At 44.5% G+C, this 23,657-nt stretch overlaps 1 protein-coding gene across 2 annotated transcripts in view; it reads right to left on the bottom strand.

Annotated features, from left to right (window-relative positions):
• Window positions 1-6,741: 6,741 nt before the first annotated feature.
• LOC115104226 (myotubularin-related protein 11-like) overlaps window positions 6,742-23,657 on the bottom strand; it is a 32,814-nt gene continuing 15,898 nt past the window's right edge. For both annotated transcript variants that reach the window (XM_029625520.2, XM_029625530.2), the window contains 12 exons: window positions 17,716-17,800; window positions 16,503-16,650; window positions 16,189-16,276; window positions 15,603-15,691; window positions 15,111-15,235; window positions 13,400-13,478; window positions 12,862-12,932; window positions 10,984-11,156; window positions 10,637-10,807; window positions 10,118-10,336; window positions 9,459-9,785; window positions 6,742-9,117 (listed from right to left, as the gene is read on the bottom strand). In XM_029625520.2, coding sequence (XP_029481380.2) covers window positions 8,695-9,117; window positions 9,459-9,785; window positions 10,118-10,336; window positions 10,637-10,807; window positions 10,984-11,156; window positions 12,862-12,932; window positions 13,400-13,478; window positions 15,111-15,235; window positions 15,603-15,691; window positions 16,189-16,276; window positions 16,503-16,650; window positions 17,716-17,800 — 1,998 coding nt within the window. In that variant the 3' untranslated portion in view covers window positions 6,742-8,694. The remainder of the gene's footprint in view (window positions 9,118-9,458; window positions 9,786-10,117; window positions 10,337-10,636; window positions 10,808-10,983; window positions 11,157-12,861; window positions 12,933-13,399; window positions 13,479-15,110; window positions 15,236-15,602; window positions 15,692-16,188; window positions 16,277-16,502; window positions 16,651-17,715; window positions 17,801-23,657) is intronic.

Genomic DNA, 23,657 nt, shown 5'->3' on the forward strand with positions numbered 1-23,657 from the left:
CCTGCTGTTGTCCTCAAGCTTATTATGGAGAGGCTGGGTGACACCTAGGAGGAAGATGTTAGAGTACAGGTGCCAGCACACGCCCCTGCCTCCCAGCAACGATTAAGGGCACTGACTCCTGCCCTCCTATGGCCACCCAAGCCATCATCCCATCATGGAACTGGCAAAGGATGTTGACAAATTTGTCTGGACAGCCAAATTTGAGTAGAATGCCCCATAGTAGTTCCCTGTTTTGTGTCAAAGGCCTTGGAGAGGTTGACAAAGGCCATGAAAAGGTCCTGATGTTGTTCACAGCACTTCTCCTGGAGATGCCGTGCGGTGAATATCATGTTGACTGTACTCCTGTTCTTTCTGAAGCTGCATTGAACTGCTGCCAGAGTCACCTCTGTTGTTTACCAGCCTGTGTAACATCACCTTGGCCAGGACCTTGCTGGCAACAACCAGAAGGGATATTCCCCAGCTGTTTCCGCAGATGGACTTGACACCCTTGTTCTTTATAGATGGTGCAATGTTTGCATCCCACCACTGTTTGGGGACGATCTCCCGGTCCCAAACCTCAGTGATGTACTGGTGGAGTGTTCTGGTGCAGAAGTAACCTCCCTTAAGTAGCTCTGCCAGGATGCTATCAGCACCAGGAGCCGTGTTGTTCTTGAGGGAAAGGATAGCTGATAACACCTCTTGGAAGGTTGGCGATTGGTTGAGGTCTTGAATGGGTGGACGGATTGGCAGTTCTTCCAGGATGGAGTGGTAGTAGGAGAGCGCTGATTGAGTAGTGCTTCAAAGTGGTCAGCCCACCTCATCAGGATCTGGTTTTGGTCCTTCAAGAGATTCAGACCATCAGCTGTTTTCAGGGGGGTGATGGAGCGACTTCTAGGGCCATAGATAAAAATTGTGCAAGTCGTTTTTGTCAGCATAAATTTTGATTTCCTCTGCCTTATTCATCCACCATTCATTCTGCAGTGCACACAATGTTTGCACTTCCTTGCGTGATGCATTTCAACCTTTATTTAACTAGGCAAGTCAGTTAAGAACAAATTCTTATTTACAATGACTGCCTACGCCGGCCAAACCCTCCCCTAACCATGCTGGGCCAATTGTGTGCTGCCTTATCGGACTCCCGATCACGGCCGGTTGTGATACAGCCCAGATCGAACCAGGGTCTGTAGTGACGCCTCTAGCATGCCATTGATGGTGGAGGGTAGCAGATGTGAGGCTGTTGAGAGTAACCCTGTGTGCTTTGTGGATATTGTCTAGTATGGTTGTGATGGTGTCATAGTTCTCATCAAACCAGTCCTTATTTTTCCTACCTCTGTAGCCAGTGAAGTGGGCCACTTCCCGATAGAGCACTGAGCTGATAGATGCCCACTTCTGGTCCATGGGGTCCTCTGTGCTCAGAAGAGGCTAAATTTCCCTCAGCCTTTTAGTGAGAGGGTGACGGAACTCGTCCCTTACTGCAGCTTTCTCAAGCTGTGTACAGTGCAGAGGCTTTTTACTGGACTTCTGCAGGCGTTGGGGGATGTATTCTCACCTGGAGGTTATCCAGTATCATACAGTGATCTGTCCAGCATTCAGCACCCCTCATGGCATGTGTCAGCAGAACGTCATTAGTGTCAGAACGTCTCACTATGATGTAGTTGATCAGGTGCCAGTGTTTGGAGCGTGGGTGCATCCATGATGTTTTATTTGTTCTTCTGCCAGAAACAAGGTGTCAGTGAAAAATGAGATTGTGCTTAGCACATAGAGTTAGCAGTCTCATGCAGTTCTCATTGACCTGGCCAACACCATGCCTACCCAGTACTCCACTCCATATCCTGTTGTTCTGTCCCACCCTAGCATTGAAGTCACACAGCAGAAAGATCTTGTCATTCCTGGGGATGTGGTGAAAGGCCTCATGTAGTGATTGGTAGAAGCAGTCCTTTGCCTCGTTTTCTGATGGTAAAGTTGGTGCGTATGCACTGAGAGGAGTAGCATAACGCATCTTGGCTAGGGGGATATGGAGAGACAGGAGACTTTCACTTAGGCAGACAGGTGTTTTTGGTGAGGCTGGGTAAAAGGCCTTTCTTAATTGCCAGTCCCACACCATGCTGATGTTGTCCACCCGAAGGGTAACCTTTCCAGAAGAAGGTGTAGCCTTCTTCCTCCTCTTTCAGGGAACCTTCATCCAGGAACCTGGTCTCACTCAGGACAACAATGTCAATGGTGTAGCGCCTTAGTTCTGCAGCAATCAAAGCTCTTCTCCGATGGGTCTATCACCATTATCAACAGTGTCCAAAAGAGTTCTGATGTTCCATGTCGCCAGTTTCAGGGGAATTATTATTGTTAGCATTTTTCGACCACTGAGTGGAACTCTGAGAGGTGCGGTAGCCTATCCAGGATGGAGTGAGTGGGCAATTTTTTGGCCACCTTTTCTAGGCCTCAGCTGCGGTGAGCAGTGTGGCTCCTAAATAGAGCTGCTCAGTCACACAAGGGTCTGCCAAGAGCAGCCTCCACTCAAGTCCCAACTGCTGGCGACCATAATAGTCCTGTGCCGCTGGCGTGCAGTGGTCTGATTTTTAAGTGTGCATTCACTCCTGCCCCCGTCACCAGACACCCCAACACCACCAGACTTTAGTCCGCTTTCCGGTCGATGGCTTCACTGAGGACAGAAGTTGGTACCTGCGCAAAGGAAGTTACTTAAAGTGCTACTGAGGGTGCACAATCCCCAACAGCACTACTTCACTGTAAGACGGTGAATTCCTGTGGCCAGAATGACCGGTATCTTCCACAGCGGCAGGAGGCTGCCGGATACCCAAACTGTCGGTGTCTGCCTGCCGCCAGCACGCTGCTTTTCTCTCAGGGTGTGCTCCCCTTGCCTTTGTCGTACCAGACTAACCCACAAGGCAGCAGGGCAGTGGTTGATGGCTGCCAGGATGTGTCCACACAGAGGTGGGCCTGTACAGATGCATATCTGGGGCCCACTGCTGCTCTGAGATCTCCTGCCGGATAGCCTGGAATTTCAAGACAACCAGTTAACCGGGAGGAGGTCAGAGAACTGGCAGTGTGGTGCTGGGACAACAACCTCTCCCTCAATGTCAGCAAGACAAAGTAGCTGATCATAGACTACAGGAAAAGGAGGGCAAAGCACTCCCCCATTCACATCGACTGGGCTGGGTGGAGCGGATTGAGTGCTTCATGTTCCTTGGTGTCTACATCACTAAGAACCTATCATGATCCAAACACACCAACACTGTCCTGAAGAGGGCACGACAACACCTATTCCCAGGAGACTGAGAAGATTTGGCATGGGATCTCAGATCCTCAAAATGTTTGACAGCTGCACCACCAAGTGCATCCTGACTGGTTGCATCACCACCTGGTATGGCAACTGCATGGCATCCGACTGCAAGGCGCTTCAGAGGGTACTGTGTATGGCCCAGTACATCACTCAGGCCAAGCTTGCTGCCATCCAGGACCTCTATACCAGGCGGTGTCAGAGGAAGGCCCTAAAATGGTCAAACTCCAGCCACCCAAGTCATAGACTGTTCTCCCTGCTACCGCACAGCAAGCGGTACCGGAGCGCCAAGTCTGGGACCAAAAAGCTTGTTAACAGCTTCTAACCCCAAGCCATATGACTGCTGAACAGTTAGTCTGCATAGCCATTTGATTATTTGCATTGACCCCCTTGTTTTATTCTTATTTATTATATTTTTTTGCATTCACTCTTGCACAGGCTCATTGTACACTCACTGGACTCTAACTACACACTCACACATACTACACTGACATTCCAACATAGACACACACATGCATATTGACGCCACACACATACATTCACACTCTTCACATACGCTGCTGCTACTCTGTTTATTTATTTATGCATAGTCACTTTACCCCGACCTGCATGTACATATTCCCTTGACTAACCCGTACCCCTGCACATTGACTGGGTACTGGTACACCTTGTGTATATATCCTAATTATTATTACTTTGTTACTTTTTTTCTTTTAGTTAGCATAACTCTGCATTGTTGGTTAAGGGTTCGTAAGTAAGCATTTCACGGTCATGTCTACACCTGTTGTATAATTTGGTTGCCAGAGGATCAGTTCACCAGCAGGGGTGTCCTTCTGCCTGTAGACATGGCCGACACGAACACAGACAGACACAGCAAAAACAAGACTGCTTCCCCAATCAAAAGCCCTGGATTTAACACAAGAGGTATGCGCTCAAGTAAAGGACAGAGCTACCCCACACAGAGCTATCGCAGTCAACCCAGAGGCGATGACTAAGGACACAAACGTGTACAAGAAGTCCCACTACGACCTCTGCAGAGTCATCAAACAGGCAAAAGGACAATGTAGGAACAAGGTGGAATCCTATTACACCGACTCCGCTGCCCAATGCATGTGGCAGGGGCTACAGTCCATTACAAAGGTAGACCTAGCCGTGATCTATCCAATGGTGCCTCTCTACCAGACGGGTGTTCTCTGAGCATGCACAGACCAGCTGGCAGGCATCTTCATGTTCAACCTCTCCAGTCTGTAATCCCCACGTCTCAAGCTGAACAATATCATTCCTGTTTCCAAGAACTCGGAGGTTAACTTCCACAATGACTACTGCTCTGTAGCACGAACATCTGTAATCATGAAGTGCTTTGAAAGGCTGGTCATGGCACACATCACCTTCATCATCACAGACACCCTAGACCCACTCTAATTTGCATACCGCCCAGACAGATCTACAGACAATGCAATCTCAATTGCACTTGTAGGTGAAAAATTCATGACCATGCTTGATTTTCCAGTATCCAGACTGACCACCTTGAAGTATTGAGACAGAAAACATAGGGCTAACAAATAAGACATGTGTAAGCAGAATATAGGCTGAGCTCAGTTAAATGGAAAGAGCTGGATAAACAGAGTTAAACATTAAACTGCAGTAAAAACACAATTTAGGCAGAATCCATAAGAATGTACAGACTGGGTCAACATGAAGTTAATCACCAGACATGTAAAACAGAACGTAAGCAGAAAATGTAACAAGGAACCCATGATTGTACTAATCAAGGATCATTAGAAAAGCACATCCCTGGAACATACAGTGGGGCAAAAAAGTATTTAGTCAGCCACCAATTGTGCAAGTTCTCCCACTTAAAAAGATGAGAGGCCTGTGATTTTCATCATAGGTACACTTCAATAAATTCATAAAAAATCCAACAATGTGATTTTCTGGATTTTTTTTCTCATTTTGTCTGTCATCTTTTTAAGTGGGAGAACTTGCACAATTGGTGGCTGACTAAATACTTTTTTGCCCCACTGTATATATGCAATAAATGTATTTTTTGTGTTACAACTAGGGCCCCGCCACCATTATAACCCGATGTGGGCGTTAACAAGCAAGAACTGAGACTGGAAGATAATGGTGGTGCAAGGCCCAGGGGAGTTATTCATCTACATAGAGGGGAGTGACTGTGTGTTATGAAAAGAAGGAAAACTATAAAGCCTGAGCTCTGTGGCAAGAAAGGCAGTTGTTCCATGGAATTGCTCGGCTCTGTTACTTTGTAATAAAGTCTAATTGAATGGGACCCCCACGTGTGTGCTTAGCCCCCTTCCTGTACTCCCTGTTTACCCACGACTATGTGGCCACGCACAACCAACTCCAAGTTTGCTGACGACACGAAGATGGTAGGCCTGATCACCAACGGCGATGAGACAACAGACAGGGAGGAGGTCAGAGAACTGGCAGTGTGGTGCCAGGACAACAAGCCCTCTCTAAACGTCAGCAAGACCAAGGAGCTGATTGTGGACTACAGGAAACGCGGGTGCACACACCTATCCACATCAACGTGGCCACAGTGGAGAGGGTAAAGAGCTTACATTTCCTCTGTATCCACATCACTGAGGACTTAACATGGTCAGCAACACATTTTCTCCCTCAGGAGGCTGAAATGATTTGGCATGGCCCCTCAAACTTTTACAGCTGCACCATTTGAGAGCAGCCTGACTGTATCACCGTCTAGTATGGTAACTGCACAGACCGCGACCGGAAGGCCCTCCAGAGGGTGGTGCGGACAACCCAGCGCATCACTGGGGGCGAGCTCCCTGCCATCCAGGAAGCACATGCCAGGCGGAATCTGAGAAAGGCCCGAAAAATTGCCAGTCTCCAGCCACCCGAGACATGGACTGTTCTTCATGCTCCCATCTGGCAGACGGTACAGGTGCATCAAGGCTCAGACAGCTTCTATCCCCTGGCCATAAGGCTTAATGGCTAACTAACTGCTCTTCCACAGACTATCCACACTGACTCTATGCCTATTCACAGGTCTCTATTCTACCCACTGACACAACCTATGCTAGAATGAGTATTGATTTGATGTATTACTCCATTATGCTGCTGTCCATTGACTATTGATTGCTATTACCATTAGTATTTATCTATTTATACTGCTACTGGTCACTATTACTCCTGTTTACATGTATATCCTACTACCAGTCACTTTTCATGTTTAAACCCACCTCAACCACTCCAGTACCCCTGCACATTGAATAAGGTAAATACTGTAAATACTTGCATTCTCCTGTTCTTCAGCTCTCGTCATAGTTCAAGGTTTTTATTCTTATTTGTATTTTTTAATTCCATTATCTACTGTATATTACTTTCATTGCATTGTTGGAAAGAGCTCTCAAGGTAAGAATTGAACTGTACTGTTTTACACCTGTTGGATCCTGTGCACGTGGCGAATAAACTTTGAAACTTGAAAGCAATGATTTTATGAACTTATAATAGTTTATTAATCAGGATCCTAACATGCTGATACAAAAAATATGTACATCTGGCAAATCATTGTGTCATTCGTACCAAAACATTTAAATATATAATGGTGTAGAGACATAGGAAGTGGGGTTGCATGCTGAAAGGGACATTTCATTTTCTCTCTGTAGAGCCAATGCCACTAGGGAATGTGATGACCTTGTTTTTTCCATGGAAGACGAGAGCAAAAGTACTGGCATCAAATCCAAAAACTCAAACAACCTGATATTCAGTAACTGATATCAGTGTGCTGTGATATTCAACAATGAATATTTACAGCCATTGAATAATTCAAAATGCTCTCGTACTGAGGCATAGGAATAACTCTAGGTAATACAGACCAATGTAAGTCACATACATTACCACCTTCAGCCTTTATAGTTCATAAACATAATGAGACATTTCAGTGAGAAATACATTGTATGCCAGCCAGAAACCCTTTCATCCTATGTTACACAATACAAGTACTTCTCTGCATGGAAATGATAGTTTGGTATAAACACACAGTACATCTCTTGAGTGTTACAGTATATGGAAATCACGCCAGTGTATTTGCTGCTTAATATCCACATCATGCAAACAACAATCTGGCTGGACTGAGTAGCCCAGTCCCAATAGCTCACTGGGCTTTGAATGAAATGACGCATTTAGAAGTACTTGACCTGAATGCAAGCTGCATACGAAACTAGCAGTCAGGACAAGTAATGAAGAAATACACTATTGAAAAAAAAGTTGCTTACCTTAAAGCTACATCTAGAAGTACCAAATAAAAGTAAATGATACATATGAACCATCAGAACTTATGGTTTGCACAATGACAACATAAAGGGGGGGGGGGGGGAAAGAGTCATACTCATCTTGGTCACGACCACTTAAAAATGTATCCTTACAATTTCTGAAATTCATACGCAACCAAAGTTGGTCAATAATACTTAGAACTCTCAATAGAGATGCACAGACCATAGAAATAATAGCACTTTTACCTCAATCATGCACACTTACAGCAATATTAACTGACCATGGCCATATTCTGAAAAACAGGGTTATGATACAGAGTCATACAACTCAGCTTATGCCTCTCATTGTTCACTACTAGCATGCATGCAAGTATAAAGATATGGGAACAGCACCAAAATAGCTCCAGTGCCCTAAATTCCAGGTTAAATTTGCTGGACAAAATGCCTGGAGTTAAAACTGCGTGTTTTTTGTGAAGCCAATGTCTCTCCCTAGTGTTTACTTGGTGAGCAGCTCTATGTATTTTTCCTCTCAAGGCTGAGTTGGTTTTGGAACTGGAGGTTATAGTCACTCAAAATGACTAAGAGACCGAGTCAGGACAACAGTCCTATTATAGCCGTCTGGTCAAGAATGAAGGTTGTCACTCAGTTGAAATCATGATTCTAAAAACAGCTGAAGTCTGATCAATAGAAGAATTTGATTCCATATTTCAGCCAACAGCTCATTATTTGTGCCCTTATGTCATTAGTTTATCAATCATCATCAGCCCTTATTCATTTTGGGTATTAGCTTGCTGCTTTTAAAAACACCAATACGTTCTCAGGGAATGCTGACCAGAACCTTCAGTTTGGTTGTCATATTCAGTAAAACAGACAATTTGTTACAAGTTGAACAATCTTTCAAATACTATTTGTGCTTTGCACTGCTCAATGCATTATTACTGCAGTTTAGACTCTCCTCCCTGCTCAGCACATGACCCTCCTCGTCTTGTTATTGCCTCAAAGCCACTCAAACAGGCCTTGACAGGAAAATCACATCTGGATCCACCCAGAGATCAGGTGTCAGGGATGGAAATAGAGTCTTGGAGGGTGTGTATAGGTGATCTCATTCTAGAGTTCAGAGCCGGGGGAACAGTTTGTACCATTTGTGCTAACTGACAGGGGACACCGAGCTCAGGAATCCAGTGAAGGACCGTTGCTCTTGGGCAGCTTGGCATTATTATTGGGCGCGGGCAAGTAACGCTGGTCTGGACGGGACTCTGAAGAGGATGGGTGGCCAAATAGGAATGTGTGCTTGCTGCTGTCTCTGTGACCAGCTCTAGAACGAGCTGGAGGAACCCTGGGTTGGAGGTTCGAGATAGGGGGCGTGGTTCTGGAGGCAACCGGCCCAGGGGGTCTGGAGGCTGGGAAGAGGAAGGTGCTATTGTTGGTGTTCTGGTTGAGGTTGGAGTCTGTCCGACGGGGCTCCTGTGTCTTGGCTGGGACTGTGTTAGTGGGGCTGGAGGCCAACGTCAGCTTGTCTCTGAGCTGCTGGACCTCCCAGGCTAGCTGTTCCACTGGGTGCTGAGTGGATGAGGAGATGGGGTGGGAGAACGCCTGAGGACACAACATGGCCAGGGTTTCTGTTAGTTTATAACACCATCATGACTACAGTTATCCATGAGCAACTAAATGTAGTTTCTAATGTGACCAGCAAAAATTAGGAGCTTGTCCAGTACAACATTGCACTATTCAGTTGAATAAAAATATGAATTTAAACTTCTTACTACATTTTTTATGCAATACCTCTAGTTGAAATCCTTTTTCAGTTACCGAGTTCAAAGTTCATTTTGATCACCCACCCACATACCAGTAGAGTAGGCTATTATAAACATCTCCATGGCAACAGTGTTTTAGGCACTGTATAGTAGTGAGAATGATAATCCTTCCCTATATACCTGAGCATGAAGAGCCCCACGGAGGTAGCAGTCCCTCCACACACCTACGCAGGGCCCCAGGAGCAGGGGCAGCAGAGGCTCGTATGAGTCCAGGGGCCCCTGGAGACCGGATGTGGTGGTGGTGTGGCCCTGAGGGAGCTCTGTGAGGGCCCAGGCCTTCAGAAGCCTCTCCAGGCCCGGAAGGTTCTCTGAGGAGGACCCCCCTCTCCGGTGGCTCTTCCGGTAGACGCCTGAGCCCCCTCCACTGCGCCAGGGCAGGAGGTTAGCAGAGCAGGAGAAGGAGCCCCTGGAGAGCAGGAACACAGAGCCTGGTGCGCTGTCACTCAGCTGAAAGAGGGATGGAGAGAAGAGAGGAAGAGTGAGAAATACGTTTGAATATCCATTTTGTGCCTTAAGCATGTTGCAATACTGAGACCTACCACACGGAGGTGCAGTGGGCCTGTGTTCATCCCTGATCATGGTCGTTAATATTTAGTAAGTGTATTTATGTGTGTGTGTGAGCGGGGTGGCTTTTGTAAGACAGGAGCTCATTGAAATAGCATTTGAATTACTAAGTACCCTAACATGAATGATCAAATGCACGATTTGCATTTATATAGTGCTTTTTACACTCCTTGCGCCTGACTGTATCCCCCATAATATCATCCTTTCACTCCTACCCTGTGTGCCTCGGGGTTGGTGTTGAGGTTGCCGTTGAGTAGGGGCTGTGGCAGGGTGAGCGGAGGCACCGGCTGGGTGAAACGTTCCCGTCTCTGGCTGCTGTACTGCAGAGCCCAGTCCCACACAGGGGGCAGAGGGGGGTCTGAGGGGTCCGGGAAGGAGCCCCTGGGTACCAGGTCTCTCCAGCCATTCACTGGAGTGTAACTCTGGGATAGGTTCTAGGAGAGAGGAAGAAGAGGTGAGAGAACAGTGATTCGTCTAATTCAATCCGAGCTCATTCAAGAGTTATCGTTGAAGACAATATGAGCTGATCCATGTGTGGGATTAAAAATGACGAGGACTCGCCTCGCAAATCAACCGCTTTAATCTGAGATGGTTCACAGAATTTACGACTTTCAAACTTTGATACAGGTATTTCCAACATTTTCCATGTTAGCCTACAGTAGCATACCTACAGTGTATCTTCTCTAGTACTACAGCTTCAGCATTAGCGGTGGTGTTGCTGAACATTGGCGTACCTGTGAACGTTTGCACCTCTCCCTGTGGCAGTTGGCCAGGAAGCTGCTGAAGAGGGGCAGGTGGAAACTGTCATGGAGGGCCAGCAGGAAGTCCCCTGTCAGCTGGAAGCGGCATGGGTACTGGACCCACAGCTGCCACACACAGTCCAGGAAGAGCAGGAACACTGGCGCCTAGTGGGGAGAAAAACACAGGCTTAAGAAAGATGGGAGAAAGATCCCCAAAGACATATGACTGGCATTAAACACTGTGTCCTAATGCAAATAGTTTCCTTTCCTTGCCCCCCCCCCCCCCCCCCCATGACCACTGATAGGCGAGTTTACTGATAGGTTGCAGCTTATCCTCTCACCTCTTCCTTATCGCTGTCTCTGTGGTAGTTGATGCGGCTGAGGAAGCGGTGTCCAGCCATCACCCACTCCTTCTGCACCAGACCCTGGAAGCCCACCCTGGTCCTGCAGTGGGGGTCACACATCACCTGGACCAGACTGGACACCACACAGGTCATGTCTCGGTCCTCCGCCTCTGCACACAACAGGAGGAAATAGACCATCAATAATCAATTGTAATTGAATACAGTAACAGTATGCATATTCAAGGCTCAGAGGATAAGAGACGTGTCCTTGAGTTTATCATCTACAACAAACACACACAAAATAAAAGATTTGAGAAGGGTAATGCCTTGTATTAAAAAAAAAACACAACATGACAATCCAAATGCTACAGTCCCACATCAGCCCTTTCATTCTCACAAAAAGTGCCCCCCTCTGTGGACTTGAATAGAACTTCTCCCGAATCCCCACATCTGGTTGGCAGGTTTTTTCTAACCACAGGCAGTAGGGAGTGTTGTCTGGGCCTGTCTGAAAATGCCATTGGGTCATTTCTCCAGTCATTTACTTGTGTTTAGGACACAGTCAGCTCTGTGGTTTTATGGGGGTGATATACAACCCTCTTCTCCAAAAGGCCCACTTGAAACTGGCCAGGCAACACAACTCATACGGGGAAGGGAAAATCACAGGGCAGTAGCAGCCATTGTTCATGTGACACAGATTCCTGTTGACTTTTCAGTCTGTGGTAGCTACCTTAGGTATCAACCGACTAGGACGGACTCTCACAGCCCAATTATATGTGTCAGTACATGGAGTCATGTAATAATAATGTATGAACATAGTTGTATTTAGTCAAGAACGTCTGTATGTTTGCCATAAGACTGTTCTCCCTATAATAGACCGTAATATTACACTTATCTCTCCAAGGCCGTGGTCTCCAGCCTGGGTGCCAGACTATTTATGTTCAACATCGCTAGTTCGCTGCGTCCTTGCCTTGTGTGGCAAGACAACCACAAGCTGGATAAAACAGAAACAGACAGACTGGCACCCACCTTGAACTTCCAACACACTACTGTAAACTTCCACAACTAAGTGAGCCAGTCATCATGACAATATAGTACACTATCATAACACAACCTCAACAGACACAATAGACTACCACCTGCTGTATTAGCTGTGGTTTAAAGTACTTAAGTAAAAATACTTTTAAGTACTACTTATTAAGTAGTTTTTTGGGGAATCTGTACTCTACTTTACTATTTATATTTTTGACAACTTTAACTTTTACTCCAATACATTCTTAAAGAAAATAATGTACTTTCTACTCCCTACATTTTCCCTGACACCCAAAAGTACTCATTACATTTTGAATGCTTAGCAGGACAGGAAAATTGTCTAATTCACGCACTTATCAAGAGAACATCCCTGGTCATCCCTACTGCCTCTGACTTGGCAGACTCACTAAACACAAATGCTTCGTTTGTTAATTATGTCGGAGTGTTGAACTGTGACCCTGGCTATCCGTAATTTAAAAAAACAAGAAAATCATGTCGCCTGGTTTGCTTAATATAAGACATTTTAAATCATTTATACTTTTACTTTTGATACTTAAGTACATTTAAAACCAAATACTTTCAAACTTTTACTCAAGTAGTATTTTACGGGGTGACTTTTACTTTTACTTGAGTCATTTCCTTTTAAGGTGTCTTTACTTTTACTCAAGTTGGAAAATTGGGTACTTTTTCCATCACTGTGTATTGGTTTCCTAGTAGAGTAGTGCTTCTACAGTAGGAGTCTCCTTCAGGGTAAGCCCTAACGCCGATTTAATGAGGGACGCAGCGTGAATAATAAATGAACGGATTGAATATTTGGTGCTGCTTGGCCCTCGTCATGTGACTCACCTTGCAGCACCACGGTCAGGTGACCTCCGCGGAGCAGGCAGGCCACCTCAGCAGCTTTCCTCAGACAGCACCTGGGGAGGGAGCAGAGCAGCATGCGAATCAGGCTAATGCTATGCTACTATCACAGTTCTAGCTTGTTTCAGCACATAGACGCTTCAACATCCATGTGTGTAAGCCTGTAAAAAAAGCTAGGTCTACTGTGTAGATATAGCAGGCTCACACACGTGTTGAATATATGAGAGCTACATTCAACATCCATGTGTGTAGGCCTATTATAGCCTCATGCTAAAGGTATGTTCTGTAACAGTATGTTAGAGCATTCTAAATCTGCTTACAGCTAATGTAACACAATAAAGCCACATATTCAACCAGGGATAGGCTAATGTGCTATAATGGTACATTCATACTACATCAACATTGCACTATTCACTATCATTGCTAGGTGACATTAAAAAAAATCAACCAAATCAATGTAGGCCCGGCACATTTATTACAGATGATTTATTGCCTTGATGAGAAGCCAATCAGGACCGCTCACCTGGTGTAGTCCAGCCAATGGGTGCTCTCCAGCGTAGACAGCCATTTGTCATCTGGCACTGACACAGATGTGGAGATGTCTGTGGACCAAAACAGAAGACAAAGAAACCTTGTTCATGTTTTTATCAAAGGAGCTTTATTGTACATAAATTAGGGTGGGGATTTGACAAGTTTTAAGATATACTATTGCACCTGAAATCTTTAAATAAGATCCATAGCTCTACATATGAGTTTGGTTGTAAATAAATATCTTCTGAAAATATATTGTTTTAGTCTTAAAAAAATATTTCACAATTGTTAAGGTAGTTGAAGCATGACATGATGAGTGAGGCCCATAGATGTGTGGGGTTGTTGTCTATCCAAATCCCTTGGCCTTGTGTAGAGGTAATCACACAATAAACCAAACAATGTGAGCATTGTGTTGGCAATGTGTGAGCCATGGGAGTCAGTGACCTGTGGTGTGCCCTGCCCTGTGAACTCCACATCAGCACAACAGAGAGGGTGTTGTCTAGGAAACTAGTTGTATCCTAGTCTAGGAAACAGTCTCTCAAAGATTTTTGACATCTCACAGCATTAGAGGAAGAAGCGTCAGGAAAAACACGCCACCATCACATGGTGCTCACATATCGTAAAATAAGAGTAGTGTACACCAGTGATGGAAAAAGTACCTCATTTTCATACTTGTAAAGTAAAGATACCTTCAAAGGAAGTGGCTCCAGTAAAAGTCCCCCAGTAAAATACTACTTGAGTAAAAGTCTAAAAGCATTTGGTTTGTAATATACTTAAGTATCAAAGGTAAAAGTATAAATTATTAAACATATCTTATATTAAGCAAACCAGACGACATAATTCATTTTTTAAATTTACGGATAGCTAGGGGCACAGTTCAACACTCAAACATAATTTACAAATGTAGCATTTGGGTTTAGTGAGTCTGCCAGATTAGAGGCAGTAGAGATGACCAGGGATGTTCTCTTGATAAGTGCGAGAATTAGACACATTTCCTGTCCTCCTAAGGGTTCAAAATGTAATCAGTACTTTTGGGGGTCAGGGAAAATGTAAGGAGTAAAAAGTACATTAATCTATTTAGGAATGCAGTGGAGTAAAAGTAAAAGTTGTCAAAAATATAAATAGTAACTACTTAAGTAGTCCTTTAAAGTATTTTTACTTAAGTACTTTACACCACTGGTGTACACTTATATGAGGGGGTATACATTCATTTATTTGGGATTTTGTCTTGAATCCAAATCCGTAATTTCAGGAGGTAAATTGGTGTCTGGGGTCTTGTCATCTGGATGTGATCTCTACTAGCCCACCATCTTTGTCTCAGTAGCATTGTAATGGGAAGCACATGGAAACAGATTAACACCACTTTATGTCCTCTATAAAATCTGCATGCCCACTGTCCCTCAGGGCTAGAGTGCTCCTCCATAGATGCGGTGTAAAACCTGTGCTAAAGCGAATTCATTTGTCAACAAATAAAAAAGACAGGAGAGGCAAGGGGATGGCTTGCCAATGAAACTGGCAACCCCACTCAAATGTCACTGGTTACAGGCTATCGTGTGAAACGGAAACAGAATACACTCCTATGTTTAAATGCACTGTAGCAACATTTTGACCAACATTTTATCCAATGTGGGTCATTGTCAGATACATTAAAACACAGACTAATACACTTGACTTTCCAAAAGGTGTAGAAGGTTTGTACTGACCTCCCAGACACAGAGCCCGTAGGCGGGTGTGTGCCAGCTGTATGTCTGTGGGTGAAGGCATCTCGTCTCCCAGCTCCACCACCACACATAGAGACTGGCCCCCAAACAGGATCAACTCCAGGTTCCTACACCCCACAGGACAGACACACAGGGAGCCCTTAGCATTATTCTCTGTGATTAGACATGTCACATTCCATTACTTTGTAACCATAGCCCAGGGCTAGTAAACTGTCTTGCCCCCAGGCTAAGCGCTGTCTCAGACATGCACAAGGAATAGCATTTGACAAAAGCCTGCTAACCTGTCCCATCTCAAGAATGGCCGGGTAACATGTACATGATTACAGGTTAGTTTTGACTTAAACATTCTGTTGAGAAGCAATAGCCTTTACCATAAAAGCAATCAACAACACTATGACTATGTTTATCTCTATCTTCCTCGGTCTCTCACACACACACACACACACACACACACACACACACACACACACACACCTGATGTCATCCTTCTCATGGTAGATGTTGTTCTGGAAGCTGGCCATCCGTAGCAGGTCACTGCCCCGAGGATGTCGCCAACACCAGCGCTGGAGGACAACAGTCACACAGATTTAGACACAACGTGGTCTCAATAGTAATGGTTTTTGGATATGTTCTAAAATCCCTGTATGAGTTCTTAGTGACCAGGGCATGAGATTTTAACTGGGTTTTCTGACCTGACTGATATTGAGGGGTCATATGATGAGTGGTAAAGTTCTACTTACAGGAATGACTGATATTGATGAGTGGTAGAGTTCTACTTACAGGAATGACTGATATTGATGAGTGGTAGAGTTCTACTTACAGGAATGACTGATATTGATGAGTGGTAGAGTTCTACTTACAGGAATGACTGATATTGATGAGTGGTAAAGTTCAACTTACAGGAATGACTGATATTGATGAGTGGTAGAGTTCAACTTACAGGAATGACTGATATTGATGAGTGGTAAAGTTCAACTTACAGGAATGACTGATATTGATGAGTGGTAAAGTTCAACTTACAGGAATGACTGATATTGATGAGTGGTAGAGTTCTACTTACAGGAATGCGTCCCTCGTTGAAGTGGGCAAAGGTCTTCTTCAGCTCAGTGTCTAGAACTTTCTGAGGGACCACGTTGAACTTGGGCAGACTGACATGAAGCAGGATAAAATGACATTAACCATTGCAAGTTTAATGGGCATTTGGGCTAGGACACTGACTTTACACTAGGAGCACAGTGTGCGCAGGCTTCTGTTCCAGCCCAATAGTAACAGGACCAGATTGGGCAACTATATCATATATTTTATATTTTCCACTAATAAAGTTCCATACAGGTGAACCACCAGGAAGCGTCAGATGGTGGGTGTATAGGCTACCTGGTGGACATCTCAAAGCGGTCATTGACAGAGCTGACCCTCCAGCCGCAGGCCCCGGTCCTCTCCAGTTCCTGCTCCCAGTCCGAAGAACTATCAAACCAGTTCATGTGGGAGTCACGCCTACGGTTGCTCAAGAACTGCTTCATCTCTGGGGGGAAGAGAGAGGGGGTGGTGGAGAGATTTAGCTTTCCCTGAGAAAAGCCACACTGAAATATTGGTTATGCTGATTTGATGTGGATCACCATTAATATTTTTTTTTATATCACACTTAAAGCTGCATTATGTAACTTTTTAGGCAACCTGACCAAATTCACATAGAAATGTGAGTTATAGATCTGTCATTCTCATTAAAAAAAAGTCTAACAAACGGTATATCTGTTTTATGTATGTTATTTCTATGGTTCCCGTTCTTAAGTTTAGTTTTTGTGTCTTTTACTTTCGGTTTTGTACACCAGCTTCAAACAGCTGAAAATACTATATTTTTGCTTATGGGGAATATATTTCACATCGGTTTACATGGTACAATATTTTCTACACTATTCTTGCTTGTTTTGGCAGTACTGGCAGCTTCATGAAATACTACCCGCAAAACACCAGTCTCAACGTCAACAGTGAAGAGGCGACTCAGGGATGCTTGCCTTCTAGGCAGAGTTCCTCTGTCCAGTGTCTGTGTTCTTTTGTCCATCTTAATCTTTTATTTTTATTGGCCAGTCTGATATATGGCTTTTTCTTTTAGTGTAGGGACCACGTTTATATGTATATATATTTTTTAATATTTGATGACATAAAGGTCCAACCTTTTTACCATTTAATACCAAACAAATACAGTAATACAACAGTTTCTAACTTGTCTGTTTAACAAACCCCTCTAATGCTTTCAATATGTGAAGAGCTTCAGTGCACTGTATTAAAAACAGTATGTTCTTTATTTTTTTTGGGGGGGATCTTTGAGAGCCAGAGAGAATACCTGTAAGCTTGAGATCTTATCAAGGGCCTGCATACATTAGCAATTATTTCCAGCCCCATAATCCTTCAGACAAAAATAGTTGTGTGTCTGTGTGTATTTGTTTGTGTGTGGATGTATGAATGACTCATAATGAAACGATTCCAAGTATCCTGATGACCTTTAAAATACTTCAGTTCTTTGTACTCAGAATGTACTCTCGTCAATGTGACTTTTTGAATAAAGTATTCCAGCGTGTGTGTGACTCACCAACGCTCCCCAGGGCTGCATTCTGGAAGGCGAGGACAGTCCCTGGCTTCAGAGGCTGGTAGGTCTTGGCAATGGTGTACATTATCTGAGGAGGAGGAACAGGACTCATTCTGCTGATCAGCATGACAAAGTGCATCAGCTTTCAACATGGAGGGAGACCCTGTATGCATGATCCCAATGACCTAGCAGACACATCAGTTTCTCTACTCACAGGGTAAATGCTACATAATACTTGGCCAGCTCTCCCGCTATCTCTCTCAGAATGACCTTCTTGATCCAAATCAGTCAGGTTTCAAGACTAGTCATTCAACTGAGACTGCTCTTCTCTGTATCACGGAGGCGCTCCGCACTGCTAAAGCTAACTCTCTCTCCTCTGCTCTCATCCTTCTAGACCTATCGGCTGCCTTCGATACTGTGAACCATCAGATCCTCCTCTCCACCCTCTCCGAGTTGGGCATCTCCGGCGCGGCCCACGCTTGGATTGCGTCCTACCTGACAGGTCGCTCCTACCAGGTGGCGTGGCGAGAATCCGTCTCCTCACCACGTGCTCTCACCACTGGTGTCCCCCAGGGCTCTGTTCTAGGCCCTCTCCTATTCTCGCTATACACCAAGTCACTTGGCTCTGTCATAACCTCACATGGTCTCTCCTATCATTGCTATGCAGACGACACACAATTAATCTTCTCCTTTCCCCCTTCTGACGACCAGGTGGCGAATCGCATCTCTGCATGTCTGGCAGACATATCAGTGTGGATGACGGATCATCACCTCAAGCTGAACCTCGGCAAGACGGAGCTGCTCTTCCTCCCGGGAAGGACTGCCCGTTCCATGATCTCGCCATCACGGTTGACAACTCCATTGTGTCCTCGTCCCAGAGCGCTAAGAACCTTGGCGTGATCCTGGACAACACCCTGTCGTTCTCAAATAACATCAAGGCGGTGGCCCGTTCCTGTAGGTTCATGCTCTACAACATCCGCAGAGTACGACCCTGCCTCACACAGGAAGCGGCGCAGGTCCTAATCCAGGCACTTGTCATCTCCCGTCTGGATTACTGCAACTCGCTGTTGGCTGGGCTCCCTGCCTGTGCCATTAAACCCCTACAACTCATCCAGAACGCCGCAGCCCGTCTGGTGTTCAACCTTCCCAAGTTCTCTCACGTCACCCCGCTCCTCCGCTCTCTCCACTGGCTTCCAGTTGAAGCTCGCATCCGCTACAAGACCATGGTGCTTGCCTACGGAGCTGTGAGGGAACGGCACCTCACTACCTCCAGGCTCTGATCAGGCCCTACACCCAAACAAGGGCACTGCGTTCATCCACCTCTGGCCTGCTCGCCTCCCTACCACTGAGGAAGTACAGTTCCCGCTCAGCCCAGTCAAAACTGTTCGCTGCTCTGGCCCCCAATGGTGGAACAAACTCCCTCACGACGCCAGGACAGCGGAGTCAATCACCACCTTCCGGAGACACCTGAAACCCCACCTCTTTAAGGAATACCTAGGATAGGATAAAGTAATCCTTCTCCCCCCCCTTAAAAGACCTAGATGCACTATTGTAAAGTGGCTGTTCCACTGGATGTCATAGGGTGAAAGCACCAATTTGTAGGTCGCTCTGGATAAGAGCGTCTGCTAAATGACTTAAATGTAAATGTAAATGTAATAGCCATTTGAAACTCAAATCACAACCGTCTGAAGTCAACCTTCAAATCAGGAGACGCTGGGCATGCTACATGGTAATTGTTATATAGGTGCTGAATATGCTTTGAAGGTCATTTTGTATTTAATCACAAGGACTCAGTATACTAAAACATACATACACTTGCTGACAGTGAATTTGGAAAGTATTCAGACCCCTTGACTTCAACCACATTTTGTTATGTTACAGCTTTATTCTAAAATTGATTAAATTAAATGTTTTCCTCATCAATCTACACACACTACCCCATAATAACAAAGGCAAATGTATCCCTTAGCCAAGTATTGAATTTCAAGCACATATTCAACTAAAATGATCAGGGGACTTTTCGAAAGCCTCATAAAGAAGAGCAGTGATTGGTAGATGTGTAACAATAACAAATCAGACATTAAATATATCTTTAAGCACGGTCGGTCCAGTTAATAATTATGCTGTGGATGATGCATTAAACTACTTAGACACATCAAAGATGCAGTCTTCCTCCTGAACTGAGCTGCAGGACAGGAAATAAACTGCTTAGGGATGTCGCTATGAGGCCGTTGGTGATTTTAAAACAGCTGCAGAGTTCAATGGCTGTGATGGTAAAAAAAAACGAGGATGGATCAACAGCATTGTATTAACCTAATTGACAGAGTGAAAAGAAAATAGAAATATATAGACAAAAATATTCCAAAACATGCATATGTACGCAACAAGACACTAAAGTAATACTGCAAAAATAAAACACTCTAAAGGAATAAACATTTTGGCCTAAATGCAAAGCCTTATGTTTAAGGCAAATCCAACACAACACATCACTCAGTAACTGCCTCCTTATTTTCAAGCATGGTGGTGGCTGCATCATGGTATGTGTATGCTTGACAATGACAAAGACTGGAGAGTTTTTCAGTATGAAAATTAATGTGATGGAGCTAAACAAAGGCAAACTCCCGGAGAAAAACCTGCTTCAGTCTGCTTTACACCAGACTGGGAAAGGAATTCACCTTTCAACAGGACAATAACCTACTACACAAAGCCAAATCTACACTGGAGAGATGCTTACCAAGAAGCCAAGTTACAGTTTTGACTTAAATCTGCTTGGCAAGACTTGAAAGTTGCTGTCTAGCTATGATACCCAAAACCTTGACAAAGCTGGAGGAATTGTGAAAAGAACAATGGTCATATATGGCACAATACAGGTGTGCAAAGCTCTTATGAGACTTACCCAAGAAGACTCACAGCTGTAATCGCTGCCAAAGGTGAGTCTAACATGTATTGACTCAGGGGGTGAATACTTATCTAATCAAGGTATAGTAGTGTTTTATTTTTCATTAATCTTAAAAAATATATCGCATTTTTCTTCCACTTGGATATTATAGTATTTCATGTAGATAGTTGCCAAAAAGGACGATTAGTCTAAATCTAATTTTAATCCTACTTTGTAACACAATAAAATGTGAAGAAATCCAAGGGGATTGTAGACTTTTATAGGCACTGTACACAGACTAGACGTATAAATCAAATCAAATCAAATTTTATTGGTCACATACACATGGTTAGCAGATGTTAATGTGGGTGTAGCGAAATGCTTGTGCTTCTAGTTCCGACCATGCAGTAATATCTAACAAGTAATCTAACAATTTCACAACAACTACCTTTTACACACAAGTGTAAAGGAATGAATAAGAATATGTACATATAAATATATGGATGAGTGATGGCCGAACGGCATAGGCAAGATGCAGTAGATGGTATAGAGTACAGTATATACATATGAGATGAGTAATGTAGGGTATGTAAACATTATATAAAGTGGCATTGTTTAAAGTGACTAGTGATACATTTATTACATCCAATTTGTAATTATTAAAGTGGGTAGAGATTTGAGTCAGTATGTTGGCAGCAGCCACTCAATGTGATGGCAGTAATGGCTGTTTAACAGTCTGATGGCCTTGATGATCTTTTTGGCCTTCCTGTGACATCGGGTGGTGTGGTGTAGGTGTCCTGGTCTAAATTCCAAGCGTCACATCTGGAGGAAACCTGGCACCATCCCTACGGTGAAGCATGGTGGTGGCAGCATCGTGCTGTGGAGATGTTTTTCAGCGGCAGGAACTGGGAGTCTTGTCAGGATTGAGGGAAAGGTGAATGTAGCAAAGTATAGAGAGAGATCCTTGATGAAAACCTGCTCCAGAGTAGGGCTGTTACAGTGACCGTATTACTGCCACACCGGCAGTCAAGAGTTATGAAGGCAGTCAAATTCCACGTGACCGTTTAGTCACGGGAATTGGGTTTCTCCAAGCTCTGATGCTCCAAACTGCCTGGTACTCAGCACTCGATTGTCCCTCTAATTACTCTGACATCAATGTAAATGTAATTGAAATCTAATCAAACACTTCATGAGAGCCCATGAGCTTATGTTTATGCAATTGCATGAGAAAACAGGGTGATGGCCTCTATTAAAAAGAGGAGGATCCCATCAGCTTTCTATAGGCTAGGCCTACTATATTTTTTACTCAACATTCCTAATATGAAGCACATTGCTTCTCTTTACAACAGGAGTATAGCCTACCTAACTGGCATGAAAATTAACTGTGGGAAAAGCTGCTCCCTTCACTATTTAAGTGCATAGATTACATGTATTTTTTCCCTTGCCACTGTTTCGAGATAATGATCCATTCGAAATCAAAACAAATTTCACACATATATGTAATGACAGGATTAAAATCAAGAATTGTCTGATGAGTGACAATATTAGCCAATAATAACACTTGTGAATTATATATTATCACTTGTGAATGATGCCCAGCTTAAGGCAAGTGTAACGTGTGCACTGAGAGTCGGGAAGCAAGTTCAGGGAATGAGTGTTTAAATAAATAAACATAACATACTCCAAAACACAAACAATGCACAGACATGAAACTGAAACAGAAAACTTGACGCCCAGGGAAGAAACCATAGGGAAGGTAATCAGGGAGGTGATGGAGTCCAGGTGAGTCTGACGACACGCAGGTGTGCGCCATAATGAGCAGCCTAGTGACCCAGAGGCCGGAGAGGGAGCACATGACAATACCCCCTTTCTAACGCGCAGCTCCAGCCGCAGGACGCTAACCTAAATGACGATCCCGGGGATCAGGAGCGGACCAGTCACCTCTGCTGAGGTGCGGGAAACCTGTCAGTCTGGCTGAGATGCGAGAGCATGGCGACCTAGAGCGCCGGAGAGAGAGCATACGTGACGGTACCCCTCCCCGGCGTGTTCAGCGCCAGCCGCAGGACGCCAACCAAAGGAACGATCCCGGGTATTAGGAGCGGACCGGTCACCCCTGCTGATGCGCGGGAACTTGTTACAGGCTGGGACGCGGGAACCTGCCAGACTGGTGATCCGGCTGAGGCATGAGAGCCTGACGAACCGGTGGAAGCAGGGGAGCCTGAGTCCAGGTGAGTCTGATGACACACAGGTGCACGTAATGATGGTGACAGGTTTGCGCCATAATGAGCAGCCTGGTGACCTAGAGGACGGAGAGGGAGCAGGTGACAGCAAGAAACAAAGCCTTTATTTTAAACTTTTTCAAATCATAGTCACACACCTCATGTAGTTTAGCCCATAGGCCTATATGTTTTGAAAAGGTTTGTGCCAAATAACATCTTAAAATTAAGCACATTAATCTGCTTTACAAAGGGTGTAGAGCCTAACTGGCATACATAAGCAGTGCGTGAGAGTCACGTTTGGGGAAGATAATTTCCACCATAAAAATGTACCTTTATAATAAAAGCATTACATGCATAATCACATTTGCTGTGACTTTTGATAATGGTGTTTTCCCGCTAATGGAACATTCCCGCTTATAGCCTACTGCCATGTGCACATTTCTGCACTTATAAATAATAGTTTATCAACATTTTAAGCTAAACGTTCTGATCTGTTGCGTCAGCCTCATTGCATAAAAAAGCATTTTTTGATGCTAGTGGTTGTATTAATTTGGGATCTATCGCATCCCACAACTGTCCAAGACTATGTTTGGAATATTTATTTCTCTCACAGAATAGGTCAACTTTTGTACTATGGGGGATAGTAGATTGACATAGGCTAATGCTTTTGCTGTTCGTTAGGCCTACTCATCTTGTTGGCTGATGAAACGTAAATGTGGACAATTCTTTCAATATCTTCAATATGGAACTCGGAATTGGATAAGGACGCCCTCAGTTGCGTCCCCGTTGTGTCTGTCTTCACTTGTAGCCTGTGAGGAAGACCCGATCATGTGTGGAGAGAAATGTGA

Source organism: Oncorhynchus nerka, linkage group LG3 (assembly GCF_034236695.1).
Source record: "Oncorhynchus nerka isolate Pitt River linkage group LG3, Oner_Uvic_2.0, whole genome shotgun sequence".
Taxonomy (NCBI): domain Eukaryota; kingdom Metazoa; phylum Chordata; class Actinopteri; order Salmoniformes; family Salmonidae; genus Oncorhynchus; species Oncorhynchus nerka.